General features: G+C 43.8%; 1 protein-coding gene and 1 long non-coding RNA gene across 13 annotated transcripts in view; one reads left to right on the forward strand and one right to left on the reverse strand.

Moving 5' to 3' along the window:
- Positions 1-270: 270 nt before the first annotated feature.
- The window catches only part of Strbp (spermatid perinuclear RNA binding protein), a 140696-nt gene continuing 125342 nt past the window's right edge, over positions 271-15624 (reverse strand). For 8 of the 12 annotated variants that reach the window (XM_058581699.1, XM_058581705.1, XM_058581702.1 and 5 more), the window contains one exon: positions 12401-14766. In XM_058581699.1, coding sequence (XP_058437682.1) covers positions 14672-14766 — 95 coding nt within the window. In that variant the 3' untranslated portion in view covers positions 12401-14671. Of the gene's footprint in view, positions 1930-12400; positions 14767-15624 lie in introns of those variants that run through there. The other 4 variants (XR_009227438.1, XR_009227437.1, XM_058581707.1 and 1 more) reach the window with 2 other exon arrangements.
- LOC131424440 (uncharacterized) lies at positions 5070-12325 on the forward strand. The gene is made up of 3 exons (XR_009227439.1): positions 5070-8853; positions 9775-9873; positions 11733-12325. It is a non-coding gene; the product is annotated as an uncharacterized LOC131424440 (long non-coding RNA).

Consider the following 15624-nt stretch of genomic DNA (forward strand, 5'->3'; position numbering starts at 1 on the left):
GAGCCAGGCTGCCAGCTAGAAGTTTCATGTGGAGTAAACTTTTTTCACTTACGAGCAGAATTTTAAGGACCACAGACAAGAACATGAAATAAGCTCTGATCCCACTGGCTTTGTCAGGAGCCCTTCATCCTGTGTGTGAGGGAGGATCTGGTGAGACATACTGAGCTGGTCTTGTAGGCCAGGTGAGAGGGGCCAGCACTAGAACCTTTTGAGCCAGAGTCTCTGTTCCGCCAGAGTGGGTCCTGCACAGAATGGTTTAGTCCACTGCCATTAACACAGAAGCATTTATTTTTATTCATCCAAAGAGGGATAATGCAACATGTCAGGGCATTACAGACAAACTGCAGCAGCCAGACAAGAGTTATCAGTCTACAGCAGAGTCCAACATATTCAGCACAAAGTAGCCACAGTGTGGGTGCTGCCTGTGGAAGTCGGGGCAGCAGGGTCCCTTTGGGTGAAGGCCAGGCATCTCTGGGCGAGGCACTGGTGAGTCCACACATGCAGGCTGCTGCTTCAACCACGCTGACGGTGTCAAGTTCAGTCCTACATGTGACCATTGCCCCGGTGGGGCAGACAGTCCATGGTGGATGTGGTTTCCAATGTTTTTTAACATAACACACAACATAAAGTTATTGCCAAGGACTTTGCACTGCAAAATTATACTATTTACACTTGTGTATTCAGGAAAACACAATAAATAGATAGGGATATTTTAAATAGACTTCTAAAAGCTAATTTCATCACCAGACCAGAGCGAGCTACAGCCAGGAGTCGAATGCCACGTGTGTAACCGTGTGATGGGGAAAGTTTTTCTACCCACGACCACACATGGCTGCCTCCTGTACCCTGGCCCTGGAGCTGAGGAAGGGCTGAAGTGAAGCCAGACAACCCTACTCTTCCTTAAGAGGGAGCCCCATCTTAACAGCCCAGAGCTTCAGTTCACACTTGCTGTACTTCTCCACTCCTTCCCAGTCAGAGCTCTGTCTGCTTGGAGTGGGTGAGAAGCAAGCTTAACAGGCTCTGCCACCAGAACACTACAACACAAGGCAGGAAAACCCTACCACAGCAGTTGGGCTGGGGGCCTGATGGCTTGAGGCCAACCCCAGGCCAAACCCCCAAGGATATCACTGCATTTGGGCCCAAGAGCCTCAATGTTCCTGGCAGTGCGCTTGCCCTAGCATGGAGTAAGAAGACCAGTCTCCCAAAGGAGTGGCTGGGCCCTAACCGACCACTTAAGAGACCAAAAGTTGAGCACAACAGGGCCAGATAGATGGATCCAGGGTGAAAGGCCTGAATGCAAAGATGCTCTAGGGCTCTGGTAGGGGCTAAAGTACCTGTCTGCCCAATAGCAGGTTGTTCCCACCTGGACTGAGCAGTCACTTTGCCCACCTGAGTCCTGATGTGCTGTTGGAAGAAGTCCCTCTGGATACCACTCGCCAGCCAGAGCCCACCCTCATCCTGGGAGATGGCAAGCAGGCCATGAAGACACCCACAATCACTCCCTAGCCCAGTTTCTACAGATGAGCCTTCCTCTCCACAAAATGAAGTAAATGGAGCTAAGCACCACTCTCATAGCCATGGTAGATCCCATGGCTGAAAAGCTGCCATACTAAATGAGCCAGGAGAAAAGCAGCATTCAGCACCCCAAAGATGTGGGTTACATAGGGCCAATCTCAACAGGTGATGGAGGGAAAGGAATGCATCCTATAGCAGCATATCTGGTGACAGCAGAGGATGTTGGAAGCAAGGCTCACCTGGCTTTTATATGGCACCTCACACATGGGCCCACCTGGGGTGGCCAAAGCTACAGCTGAGGGAAGCAATAAGTTGATGCAGGGTCCAAAGAGATGTGGATAGTATGTCAAGGAGACCAGTGTGGCTGAATCACTTGTCTTGTCACAGACCACGAGCAGAGATCCAGCATTAGACCTGGAAGGGTGGAGAGGGTGAGCCACCCAGAAGAGGGGAAAGAGCTAGAAACAATCCAACTTTCTAAGTTACAAGAGGAGAAGAACCTTAAAGATATTCTTCCTAGCCACCTAAACTCCTGTCCCTGCTCTTGATTCATTTCCTTCAACAAATATATATATATGAAAAAAATTTTAACCCACAACTTTCTGACCCTCTGTTTCCCTGCCCAGCAAGGACAAATGACATTGAGCCTAGATTGAAGGCTAGCACAGGGTCACCCAGGTGTGGCCTTAGTTCTGTAAGTGACTCACAGTGCTGACAAGAGCCTTCCTGTGAGGTACAGCACAGCACAGAACTGGCTGCCAAGGAAAGGCTACATCTGGTGTATTGGCCAGGGACAGGCTACAGTCTTCCAAAGCCAGGGCCAGTCTCCATCTATACCAGCCTCAAGTTTGTCATTTTCTCTTCTGTCAATCCAGAAACATTTTTCTCTAGAAAAATGCAAGGACTACTTGTAAGAGATGAGAAGTGATACAGCTGTGTCAGGTCCTGGAGCCATCCCACATCCCCAAGAGAAGACAAGAGCAAAATCCAAGGCTTACGCCCCCTCCTAGAGAGAGCGCTGGACAAGACCAAAGACCACAGCCAACAGGCCTCAAGGCACGTTTTCTCTAGGATTCCTTCCAAATCCTTCACAGATTAACAGTCTCACTGAGAGCAAGCAGCACTCAGCGCCTTAGGCTGTCACCAATGTTCTCTGAAGATCTATGAATATAGCTCTTTTCAACCTGCCTAGAAACCCCAAGGGAAAACACTTTGCAGAGCAGGAAGTATGTTTACCTGGAGAAGCCCTCGTGGGGCCTTGTGCCATGTCTGATTCACAGCAGTCCCGCACCCCACACAATGTGAGGCCTGGCCCTGAGCAGTCTGTGATGTACCTAAGTGGTAGCGGCTTCCACCTGCCTTAAGTAATCTGCAGGCTCCTGGAGGGTACAGACCAGCACCTGCACGCGGCACCCCAGCCTAGCACACAGAGAAGGGAAGCAAGTCTGCTCCACACAGCAATACGTGCCTTGTGACTTGATTCCAATGCAAGGGGGCATAGTCTGTTCATTTTTCCATCATACACCAAGGCCCTATACCAAAGGTAGATTTCAGACAAAATGTTTTTAAAACTTTGTTTTGCCCATCCTAATGATCTTCAGGATCACAGGCCAAAAAAGCCTGAAGTGGAAGATTTGTCAAGCTCTGTCATTTCAAAAACAAAAATGAGGCACTCAACTGACCCACTAAAGCCAATGGCTAGAAAAACCATCCAAATCTCTGGGTTTTGCTTTCCAACCCCAGGACCAAGAGTTACCCATCCCTTGGTGAAAAAGTCTAGACTAAACTTAAGAGGTATAATTTGTACAGACGTGATTTCCCAAGACCAGAGTGATATTTCTGAATGCATCTGTGACTTTACCCTATTGAATACAACATCCACTGGCTGCTCATTGCCCAGAGAAAAATGCCTGCACTCTGTGGCACCTCAGATCCTTCCCAAGCTGGCCTCCATGCCTATGTGATGACATTCAAGTTCCCTCCATAACACAACTTCACCCACCATCTGAGCTATTCATTTCCTGAAGGAACTGTCCCTCCTCTTCTAAGCCTCTAGAGCTGCTTTCTCCCTAGAGCGTTCCCCAATCATTTCAGCACTTCACTCCTCTGAGGGCTATCACTGCGAACCTTCCTGAGCCCCGCACTGTATTTCAATTTTTAACCACAACTGTACTCCCCTTTCAGTGTCCCACCTGTCACTCAAAATTGAAGTTCCTTCTTGGAGGGGCTCCACCATCCTCTTCCTTAATGCTCACCCAGGAGAGGCGCACAGGAAGCCACTACAGAAAGATACATGGGCCTAGGCAGCAGATAGGAAGGTAGTTTGCCACTACGATTAAGTCAAAGGGTATGTCATCTCTACAGTCTAAGGCAAAAGATGGAAGATATGGCCCTGTTCTGGTTTTATTGAACACAACATCCACCACGTCTGAGGCACTTCTGTGCTACAATGGCAGAGGGGAGTAGCAGTGATAGACCACACAGTCTGAAAAGCCTGGAATACTGACCAGAGTGTCTGATACTGCACAGAAGTGCAGGCTCCAGAGCTACAGTGCATCCATAATCGTCACAGTGTAACACACATGAATGACACTGTGTGGCCCATGAGGGTAAACACACAAGGCAACTTAGAGATACCTGGCCCTGGAATTCTAGCCACCCAAAGGATGGCAGGGATGTGTTTGTGTACACCTATAACCCTTTCAAAGTTCTGACCTAAGGCTTCAAAACCAGAGTTGCCCAAAAGAAACAAAAAAGTGTGAAGAGAGAGCCTACAGAATAGGAGACTGACAGAAGATATTAATGCCACCTGCTCCTCAGGGCTTTCATATCCCCCCCAAAAAAAAACCAGAAATTCAAAAAGCTTAATACCAGTGACTGGGGCTGTAGCTCAGTGGCAGAGCGTTTGCCAAGCATGTGTGAGGCACTGGGTTTGATCTCCAGAACCACTTAAAAAGAAAGAAAGGCATTGTGTCCATCTACAACTAAAATTAGAAAAAAAAGAAAAACTCAACATCAAGAACAAAACAAACAAAAAAAACACAAATAACCCAATCAATAAAGTGGGCAAAAGAACAGATATTTCTCAAAAGAAGAAATACACATGGTCAGCAAATACATGAAAAATGTTGAACATCTGTAGGAATTAGGGAAATGCAAATGAAAACAATATTGACATTTCATCTCATTGTAGTATAACAATTATCAAGAATACAAACAATGATACATGTTGATGAGGATGTAAGGGAAAAAGTACATTGTTGGGACTGCAAATTAGTGCAACCACTCTGGAAAGCAGTACAAAGACTCCTCAAAAAACTAGGGATGGGTCAGAACCATGTGACCCAGCTATCCCACTCTTCGGTATATATCCAAAAGATTTAACATCAGCATACTACAAGGACACAGCCATATCAGTGTTTATAGCGGCATAATTCACAATAGGCCAAGCTATGAAACCAGTCCAGGATGCCCTCCGATACATGAATGAATAAAGAAAATGTGGCATATATATATATATATATATATATATATACACACACACACACACACACACACACACACACACACACACAATGGAATATGAGTCATAAAGAACAATGACATGGCATTTGCTGGTAAATAGATGGAACTGGAGAATATCATGCTAAGTGAACATAGCCAGTCCCAAAATGACAAAGGTCAAGTATTTCCTATGATATGCAGAAACTAATCCAAAATAAGGGGTTGGGGGGCGAGGAAAAAAAGAGATAACGTCATCAAAATAGAAAAAAGATCAGTAGAGTAGATGGAAAGGGGGAGGCACTGAGGGAAAAAAAGGAGGGACAGGAAAAGGGAATAACAGTGGAATGAAATCTGACCAAAGTTTCATATGTACATACAGGAACGTAGTACAGTGAATCCCAACATAACTATACAGACCCACAAGATACTGGGGGAGAAAATAAAAGCCAGACATGGGTGGCATACACCTATAATCCTAGTGATTCAGGAGGCTGAGGCAGAAGGATTGCCAAGTTCAAGGACAGCCTCAGCAATTTAGTGAGGCCCTGAGCAACTTGGTGAAACTCTGTCTCAAAATAAAAAAGGCTGGGGGACATGACTCAGTGGTTTAAGTACCCCTGGGTTCAATTCCTGGTACTCAAAAAAAAAAAAAAAAGATACACTATAAATAAATTGCAGAAAGATTAGTAGAGGGAGGAAAGCATGGGAAGCTGGGAGAGAGTGCCAGGGACTGAATTAGAGCAAAATATATTCCATGTTTTTGTGATTATGTCAAAATGTATCCTAAAGTTTTATATATAACTAATTTTCAAAAACCAAAAGGGCTGCCTCTTGAGCTCTAGTCCCCAGCAGAGGTGCAGAAACCCACCCTGAATGGCTAGACATGATGGAGCATGTGGCTCTGGGTTCCTTTAGAAGCACTATAAAAAAGGAGCGGGGGCTGGGTGTGTGTGTGTGTGTGTGTGTGTGTGTGTGATTCCATCAGCCTGTCCAGGACAAATCAGAGGTAACAGGACTGAGACACACAAAACTGAGGATCAAAGCAATCAGTAATCTCAGCCTCCATTTTCTCTCTCCTTAAGAAGGCCTGCACCCTCCCACTAGCAAAAGACCTTGTCCCACAGATAATGAATCTAATAAGTGCTAGCCCTCACCCACATGGGGGCAGGGATGGGAGGGCATTGTTTTTTTGAAAAGCAAAAGACCTTGGTGTAAAGGAACAGCCAGTACCTATAGCTGTGCTGACTGGCAAGCCCAGCCAATTGAAACTCAGGGAAAGGGTAAAGAGGTCAACCAACAGAGATGCTTCCCAGCACAGCCCCATCTCCTAGCCCAGCAGAAGCAGCTCCTGCTACATCCCAGTGCTTTGCACTCTTAGCAAATTCCTCCTTCCTCCATCTTGGTCCAAGGCACTTTCAGTTGCTCTGTCACCTGCTGAACAGTAACCTGGAGAAGAGCTCTGGCAGGCTGTAGGGTGTCCCTGCTCAATCAGCAGAGAAGCCTGGCTCATGTGGAGACCTCACTCCTGCCTCCCTCTCTGCTGGGAGCTCTGTCAGCCCTCACCCTCACTTGGCATCAGCAACAGCCACTTCCTCACCAGCCCTGCCTTGTCCTTAGCTATCCAAATCAATTCTCCAGAATAATCTCACCTGTTGGCTGATGAGAATCACTGAAGTGCACAGTACTCCGGGCCTTTCACAAAGTGACCCCTAACTACACATCTCAACTGCCACCTCACCCTCTTAACCAACCAAGACCCCATAACAAAGCACTTTGTGCTGCCCAGTGGAGCATGATTTTCCGTGCATGCAACTCCCCTGGTAAGGTCCCCTTCTCCACTCCCTCACCAGGCAAACACCCACCCAGCTCCATGCCATCCTGATGGGAAGATTATGCCACTTGGATCAGAACTGCTGTAACTTTTAAGCCCCTTCTGTCAGGTCAGTCACATCACAGGCCTGGCGCCTCTCCTGTCAGGGAGGAGGACAGCATCTCTAGGCAGGGGGCAGAGATAATGATGTGAGCCTACTACAGGAGACAGTTCGGGTTCTGTTCAAGCCCCAGGCATGCTCCTTTACCTTTCTGCACCCTTTCTTCTCCCTCAATGGTCTCCCCTTCTCAGTTCTCTAAGCTGAAAACCTCCAACTGCTCCTTCAACCCAACACAGAGCCTGGCACAAAGTAGCAGGTACAGTGAATGTTTTCTCAATAAATCCATATGCCCAGGAAGAGTGATGCTGTCTCAACAATGTCAACAATCCCATCAGAGTTAGGTCCAAAATGGAATGAATCTCGTCTACACTGTCCAAACTACTGGCAGGTTTTTTGTTTTTTTGTTTTGCTACTGAGGACTGGACTCAGGGGTACTCCCTCACACCCTCAGTGTGGCACATCCTCAGTTTTTCTTATTCTGAGACAGGGACTAAGTTGCTGAATTTGGCCTCAAATTTGTGATCCTCCTGCCTCAGCCTACCAAGTCGCTGGGATGACGGGTATATGCCACCATGCGTGGTCCAAACAACTGGCTTTGTGACCACACTGATGACAAGGAACTCATTTCTCACCCAGCCTGCTCTCCAAAGAACTCCATCTACCCTCATGGGAGATGTGCTCTAGATCAAATTGCCCTTAAAATTGTGAGTACCCACGTTTGTCCCAGGCCTCCCCTTCACTAGCCTCAACATCCTAATCCCCTGATCTCATTTCAAGGTGCCATCAGCTTTCCTGAATCCCTCAGGTACCAACCTCCATAAGTTGTTTTACCTCCTGAATGATGCCCTCCAGATTTCCCCTTAGGACACAAGGGATTTTAGAAAGTAGAGTGACTTCTGCAATTATCTACATAAAGAAAAAGCCCTGCATCAGAGAACTTGGAAAGCATGTCACTGGGAGGGTGACCGCTTGGCTAGGGCACATGTTGAAGGTGGCCAACAACCAAAGTGTAGAGGAAGCTGACCATGAAATCATACCTCTAACAGCATGTGCCCTGCCCAGCTCCTTCCAGCCCAGGCCTCTCCTCAAGCAGCTGATACTGAACATTCACTTTATTATAGTTTCAATTATGGTATGAAAAGATGATCTGTGGAAACAGACTCAAACTTGCAACTGAAAAAACTAGGCTGTCTGGCCCAGGAAGTCTTAGTTTTATGGAGGCAGAGGAAAGTCAGAGAGGGTGGGTTGGTTTTTGCTTGTTTTAAGTCCTGCAGGATACAGCCACAAAGTGTAGAAAAAAGGTGAGGTCAATGCTTTAGAGAAAGGGGACACTGGTGCCTAATAGCCTTGGAAAAACAGGACAGTCACTGCCTGAGTGAGGGATGTACATACAGCACTGCTACTTAACAGGTAGCATCAGAGTCTGCAGGTTCTGCCACGGAGAGCTGTGTGATTCGAGGCAAGTCACTTTATTTAAGCCCCATTTCCTTACTGGAAAGGGAAAAGATTTCCAGATCCGACTGTTGGAGAATTCAATACTGAACTCTCAAAACAGCAAGAAAAATGTTATTTCTTCTGAGTGGTTAAAAACTTACTAATTAGGAACCAGAGTATTTCACCACAAATAAACAGGGTAGTTAAGAGAGACCTCTATGCATCTGTCTGCGGAGCAGGAACTGCAATTCTTGCATCACTGCTTCTCCAGGAAATGCAATATAGAGTGGAAAGGGGCTTTGCAGAGTCCTGTGTTCTAACCATGCCAGGTGGCTGGACTCCTGCCTGCCTCACACATCAGTGCTCTACAACTCGGTTTAAAAGATTCCCTTTTCTTTCTCCCCTCCAGGATGACAGTGGGCTGCTCAGAAAATTTGCCAATTATCAAAGACAACAATGACTCGGGCTGGTGAGGAATACTTTTCCCTAAAAAGGATTCTGAATCCATCCCCACACACACCTACCCCAAGTGGAGACTGAGTTGGGATCAACTAGCAAAGAAGCCGGGCAGTGATTTGCAGCAGCAACACAATCAGACACACACAGCAGAATGGCCTGCATGCAGCAAATTAGAGACCCCAGGGCTTTCCATGCCAAGTTCACCAAGCACAGGCCCAACAAGGGGAAGATGCAAGCTCCAGGCCACCAGAGCACCCTGATGTCCGCTGTAAGGGAAGCTCCTGCTAGTGAGAACAGGCCCTGCAAACTGCCACTGCCCTCACTCTCTTTGTCCCTATCCAGGGATGTCTCCCTACACCCGCACCCCACCTACCTACCTCTCTTCCCTTTACCATGCAACCAAAACTTCACCAGCCTCCCTTCAGAGCCAAGTTTCAGTCTTTGAAGACATCCCCATAACCTTTTCCAGCCAGGAAGCAAGTATCCAGAACTATGAGCTAACGAAAAATGTACCTCAGATTCTCATTAATATTCAAACAGAAGAAGCAGCTTTAAATACAAAAGCTTCCTCTGCTGATACAGCCCCTTTCAGTTCATCTTTCCAATTTGTTATTGTTCTAAAAATGATCCCTGTTTAAGATCAGGGTTTCTGGTCTTGGTTGTCCCCAGATCAGAAGGCTCAGGTTCCAGGTATAGCCTTCATCCCCAACCTGGTAGTCCGTGACATACCTAATATAAATAGACTTTGGCATTGAATAGAGTTGACTTTCATTTCTAGATCTAGCACTTGGAGCATCAGATTTTTTCATCTGTAAAACAGAAATAATACCAACTCCAAGAAGATTGTTGGAGAGTTAAGAAAAATATCCAGGTACGTGGATGTCCAGGCTATCAACTCTGGCAACTTGCCTTCCTCTCTCCCACTCTGCAGGCTTTAATCTCCTGACGATGGCCCAAAATGACCTAAACAGAATGCTGCAACTAACTGAATGACTTTGGCCCATTAGCTGACACTGGAATACAGATAAAGGTAGGAGAACCTAAAACAAAACAAAGAGAGACTGGACCCCTAGGCAATGCTGAGGATAAAGTCCTAATAGTGGCCACACTAATCCTATTCCTTCCTGAAGGCTCCCAGCACCATACATCTCCAGATAGAGCATGCAAGTTAGACATGTTTATGTGGCCTGGGCCAATGGTGGAAAGCTTTACACAACCCAGCAGAGGCAGCCATGGTCAATTGCACATGCAGCAAAGTTCTGCTTAGAAAGACCACAACATTCCTCAGGAGAAACAAGAAATTAGGATGTTAATAACTAATTAGGGGTTGGGGGATCATCCCTCAATGTTGGTTCAATGAGGCAAAGATTCTACCAAGAGCCTCAGCTAAGGAGAATTCAGTGACTTCTGCCAGGTCCACTACCTTTTGGTTTAAGAAAAACCTGTTGACTGCAATGCAAATCCATCTTACTTTAAAAGTAATATTTATAAACTTAGAGCATCTCACAGCTCAATCTGTGTTCCCCACTTAATTCACTTCCTACCAAGAGCCAGGGTACACCTACCACCTTTCTTCAGAGTCTCCTGAATTATTTGCAGACATGTGTAAGCCAGGAATGGAGGGTAAGCTGTATACTTTATATTCAGTCCAACAGTAGCAATATCACTATCTAACCATTTTTCCTCTTGCCAAACAGCAATGTCCCAACTGTATCCAACAGGTAGATAAATAGATAAATGGACAGAGAGTTGAAAAGACTGATAAGCGTTTTTTCCTAAGATTAACAGAAGGGAGGCTCATGTGATATCAAGTCTGGGTATTCCCCCCAAAATGTCAAAGCAAACTAAAGATGAGTGCAGGGATCTCTTCTGAGAAGCATCTGAATACACAGCCTTCTAAGCATGTCACCTAGGATGGGCCTCTCCTTTCTGTGGCTTGGATTAACTTGTTCTCTGCCCACCAAACACCATGAGCCCTGAAGGTCAGATTCTGGTGGTAACTGTAATCAAACACCGAGGGTTTTTTAATTATTAATGCACTGGCAGGAAACTTAAGAATCAACAGTATACTGTCTAATCTCAGCCTTGTGAAATTCTAAACATCCTTAAGTCCCAAAACAACTATTTACAAACCCTTGGCAGCAGACTGGCTGGTGATTAACTACTACAGCAGAAACATGAGCAATGCTTCAGGCCTGCAGTTTTCCTGCCACAGTAGCAATCAGCAGAGCTTTGGTTTGTGTTTCTTATGTAACTCCTGAAGCTAGAAGTACCCTCACTGATCCTGGGAACAAACACAGTTCCATCCTAAGCAGGCCGTGCACCTGCTTCTCAGTCACCTGTCAGCAGAGCCTTGCCTCCCGCACATACCTTCCACTTTGGCCAAACATAGAAGACTCAGCATTTATGGAGTACTTCCTATGCACTAGGTACAGTTCAAAGCACTTTATGTGTATTAACTCATCTGATTGCCAAGCCCCAGGGGAATGTGCTGGAGTGAGAAAAATACTTTAGCCCAGATTCCCACATGGTTTCTATTCCTTATTTCTAGCTCTGCTGTAAAGCTTATATAACCTAATTTGCATTATGGTACTATTTTTAAAAACCTCCAAAGATCACTACTTCAAACATCAGTGAAAGCTATTAACTCCTAACTGAAACCACAATGTGGAAAAGGATATCTAGTCTTACAACTAACTTAATTTGAATTCTTGACTTAAAACAGTATTTATGGAAGATGCTGTTAGAAAAAGAAGAGACTCATTCTTACATAAGAAGCTCTGTGCTCTGTAAATAAGCATTAGAGAGAAAACACACCAATATTGAAACTCAACTCAGCAGCAGTGAGTGTCTTGGCCGTTATTCATTTGCCACCCATCTCTCTTCCAGGTCTCCTGGTAATACTGAGCAACCCATGGACACTATATGGCATCACATTATTAATAAACAACGATGAGAACACCATGATACCATCCTTGTTCTGGATGACTTCAGAGATGCCCCCACCTCCCGTAGAAGGCACTGGCATAAGAAGAACGGGAATTACAAGAAGACCATTCACAGAACAAGCTGTTTTCAGCTTTAACTGCTCTTAATGCCTCTGGTGTTTAAGGCTCTGGATTGCTAGAAATCCAACTGCCTCAAGGAAAAAAATTTTTGCTTTTTCCCATAACTCACTACTGAATATTTTCCTCTACTATATTTACTAATGAAATATGAAAAACAGGGAAATTATAATGAATGATTAATTGTAAGAGTAAAACTTTTCCAAATGTCATCAAATAATGTGGTACAAGGCTAAAATATATTTTTCTTTGTTACACTATAAAAAATGCTTACTAAAGTATTTATCATTCATTTTGTTCAGCTCACGAATTTGGACAGAGAGGTCCATGAAGAAAACCAGAGCAGGTTTCAGGCCCTCAAAAGCGCCAGGGAGGGCTGGGGTTGTGGCTCAGCAGTAGAGCACTCACCTAGCACATGCCAGGCACTGGGTTCAATCCTCAGCACCACATAAAAATAAATAAATGAAGTAAAGATTTTTTTTTTTTTTAAAAAGTGCCAGGGAAATACATTAAGTGAGTGAATTTCCAAGTTATGCCAATTTCAGTGATGTCAGACAGCCTGCATTGTTCAGTAGTTTACAATGCCATTAACTAAATTAATATTCTTTTGCTACAGCTAACCACACACTATTTGCCTCACAAAGTAGGATATTTATAACAGGACCAATTCTAACAACAAGGAGACTCTCAAGACTTAAAATGCTTCCACTGGTTGAAGCCTAGTTCTCTGGCACCCAGAAAAGCACCTCCACACATAGTAGGCACTGGGCTGCTTGAGTAGAACTGGGCTGCCCTGGGAACTAGTCAACTCCACCTTATACAACCTTTTATAGATGTCAAAGCCAGGTGAAATGTACACACGGATTCTGTACCGGGGAGAGAGAAGTTGTTCTAGCAATCTTACAGTTAGCAATAAACAGAAATTGCTACTTAGAAACAAATACACAACATGAAATTCACACACACACACACACTCTCTCTCACACAAAGTCTTAGCACAGAACATCTAACACATAATGAAATACATTTATGGAAACACTAAATGAAGTAAATCCTTATTAAAATATTTGGCCTAACCCTCACGTATTTTAAACGAACCCCAAGAAGGCTAAATGAGGTGGGAAATAAATATTCTAGCTACCTAACCTGGAAGAGACAGATGAATTGCCTTAAATCTATTTGGTCTCCACAGAAAAATTATTCAGCTTTCTGAGTCTTGCAAAGTTGGTCCTGCAAATAATTAGCTTAACTCAGTCAATTATCGGTTTTCCCATAGTTACCTTAATGGTTTGGTTTTTTTCATTTTCTATTGCTTTTTTTTTTTTTTTATGGCTTCTTGCTGTTGTTGTATTTGGACATACAACACAGATCAGAGATTTTGATTTCTCAGAGAAGTTTCTCTCCTTGAGAAATTGGCACTTTGATCTTCATTTCATATAATAGCTACATATAGAGATCCTACTAGCATGGTCACCAATCTTGCTACTTCTGAAATTCCAGCACTTTGGCCAAGAGTGGCCTGTCATTAAACTCCTCTTAGGTGAACTGCTCCTACCTACCATTTAATTCTTATATTTAAACAAGTACCTGTGTAATTTACATACATGGTATATCCTAGTTTCTACACACATACACACATTTAACTCAGTGAACGTGAAATGTCTCTCTTGAATAAAAAGCATGTACAAGGGTATTAAAACAAATACGGAAGCTAACTCTTTCACATTTAGATCATAAATTTTTTAAAGGTAATGTGATGACGTAAGTCCTAAGAGATCAAATACATCATATATGATTGTCATATATGCAGGGTGTGTTAATTATTTTTCGCTTTAATCAGAAAATAAAAGTGCTTACCTTTGTATACTGAGATCACAGCTTACAGTCACTATATCTCAGCCTATTTTATACAAGTGATATGGCTACGAAGGTCCGAGGAGAACGAGAATAAAGTGAGATAAACGTGCTGAAAACTGCTTAAAAGTATTAACCTGAAATACACAGAGGGTCCAACACCAATTTTAAAAATACATTAACGAGGTATTCCCAGCTCTTCAATTAACAATGGTGACTGATTCGTGATTCTCAAACATTCACCCAAAATTTTTAAAAAGAGAAAAAGAATTGGCTAATGCCAGCAAAACTGATTAGTCGTTTTGTTCCCCAGGTTAACAATTTGAGAGAGATTATAAATATCAGGAACCACGTCAACCTGATTCCTTGCTTTTCCATACTATTTGCTCCACCTCGTCAGCATGAGGTATGTTGGAAACCTATTGGACCATTATCTGGCATGAGGAATGGGTGCTCCCACAGCCACATCCCTAGTGAGGCGCCAGCCCCCACAAAAAGATATGGCTTCAACAAAGGAGAACCCTTAGCTTGGAAAAATAATAGTGCCAGCTGACTCAGTCAGGAATGTAACTATTCAATTTATGTGCTAAAAAAGTTTTAAAAAGTGTCAGAAGATTAGCACAGCTCACACGCAAATTCTTAAATTCTACATTGGTCTGTAAACTCCCCGACAAAAGCTACACTAAAAGGGGTTAAATACAGATATTGCTAGGTTTCCAAAGGAAAAGTTTTTAAACAGACACCGTGGCTTTGGACAAAGTATTGCTCTTCTTTAAAATGCTCAGTCATTGCTTTCAAAAAGAAGGTGTCAGAGTGGTGTATCTGAAAGCTGGAAAGCCTCAGGGTATCACATTGCTCTTAAGACCAAGACAGAGAAATTGCCATTTCAAGCCAGACAACCTGATGGTTCTAGAAGTCAGAGAAGAAATCTTGAGGGCCCAAGTGAATAATAAATGGTGCGACGCTCAGAGGCTGGCAATAGGGGCTGTCAATGAAAAAACCACCTACAGTGGAGAAAAGAGCAGAGAAGCAAAACTTTATGTTAATTTCACACAATTTGGTGAAGCCAAGAGCTTCATTTATATTTCTCTGCTCTTTCAGCTGTAAGTGGAATTTTCATTACAAAATGGAGGGGTGGGAAGGGTAAAAGGTAGAGGGACACTTAATTCATTACAGAATTTTAACAGTTGAACTTGCATGGTTATCACTTCTAACGAAAGACTGACAGCTCAATTATTTTAAGTAAAGCAGAGAAATGTAAAAGTTTGCAGCAACTGGGCAGGTTTACAACATGGTTAGTAACTTCCAACAAACAACAAAATTAAAAAAAAAAAAAAAAAGACTTGGTAGAAACCATTTGAAATGACTGCCATCATGTTGGAAAACAGCACAGCTCCCTTTTCTCCATCAGAGAGGGGTTAAGTTCTGAAGCAGAGTCAGCTACTTCAAAAGAATTTTCTAAAGAGAAATCTCCAGGGAGATTCCAACTTGGAATCCAAATTTGATGATCAATTTCAAATAACAATACAACCGCAGCTGCCAATTATTAGTATTCCAAAGAAAGAGAACGACTGTAAACATATAATTAATAAAAATTGGACACTACCAGCCATGCTTTTTCTTCTCAGTGATGGCTCTGTTTCATCCATAGGTCAGCAAAACGAATCAATGAAACATGAAAACTCCCGGCTGAAATGGGCCCTTCTTGTTTATGTCTAGCTGCTAATGCATAGGATGAGAATGACAAATTACAGCTACTTCCAGCAAGTGATGAGGTTTTATTAAAGTATCACCCACCACTAATAAAGACAAAAGGTCAAGAACAAACAATTATGTGATATACATCCAAGAATTGACATTAA

The sequence above is a fragment of the Marmota monax genome, unplaced genomic scaffold, assembly GCF_021218885.2.
Source record: "Marmota monax isolate L192 unplaced genomic scaffold, Marmota_monax_Labrador192_F-V1.1 WCK01_AAM20220418_F8-fsc00020, whole genome shotgun sequence".
Classification (NCBI taxonomy): Eukaryota; Metazoa; Chordata; class Mammalia; order Rodentia; family Sciuridae; genus Marmota; species Marmota monax.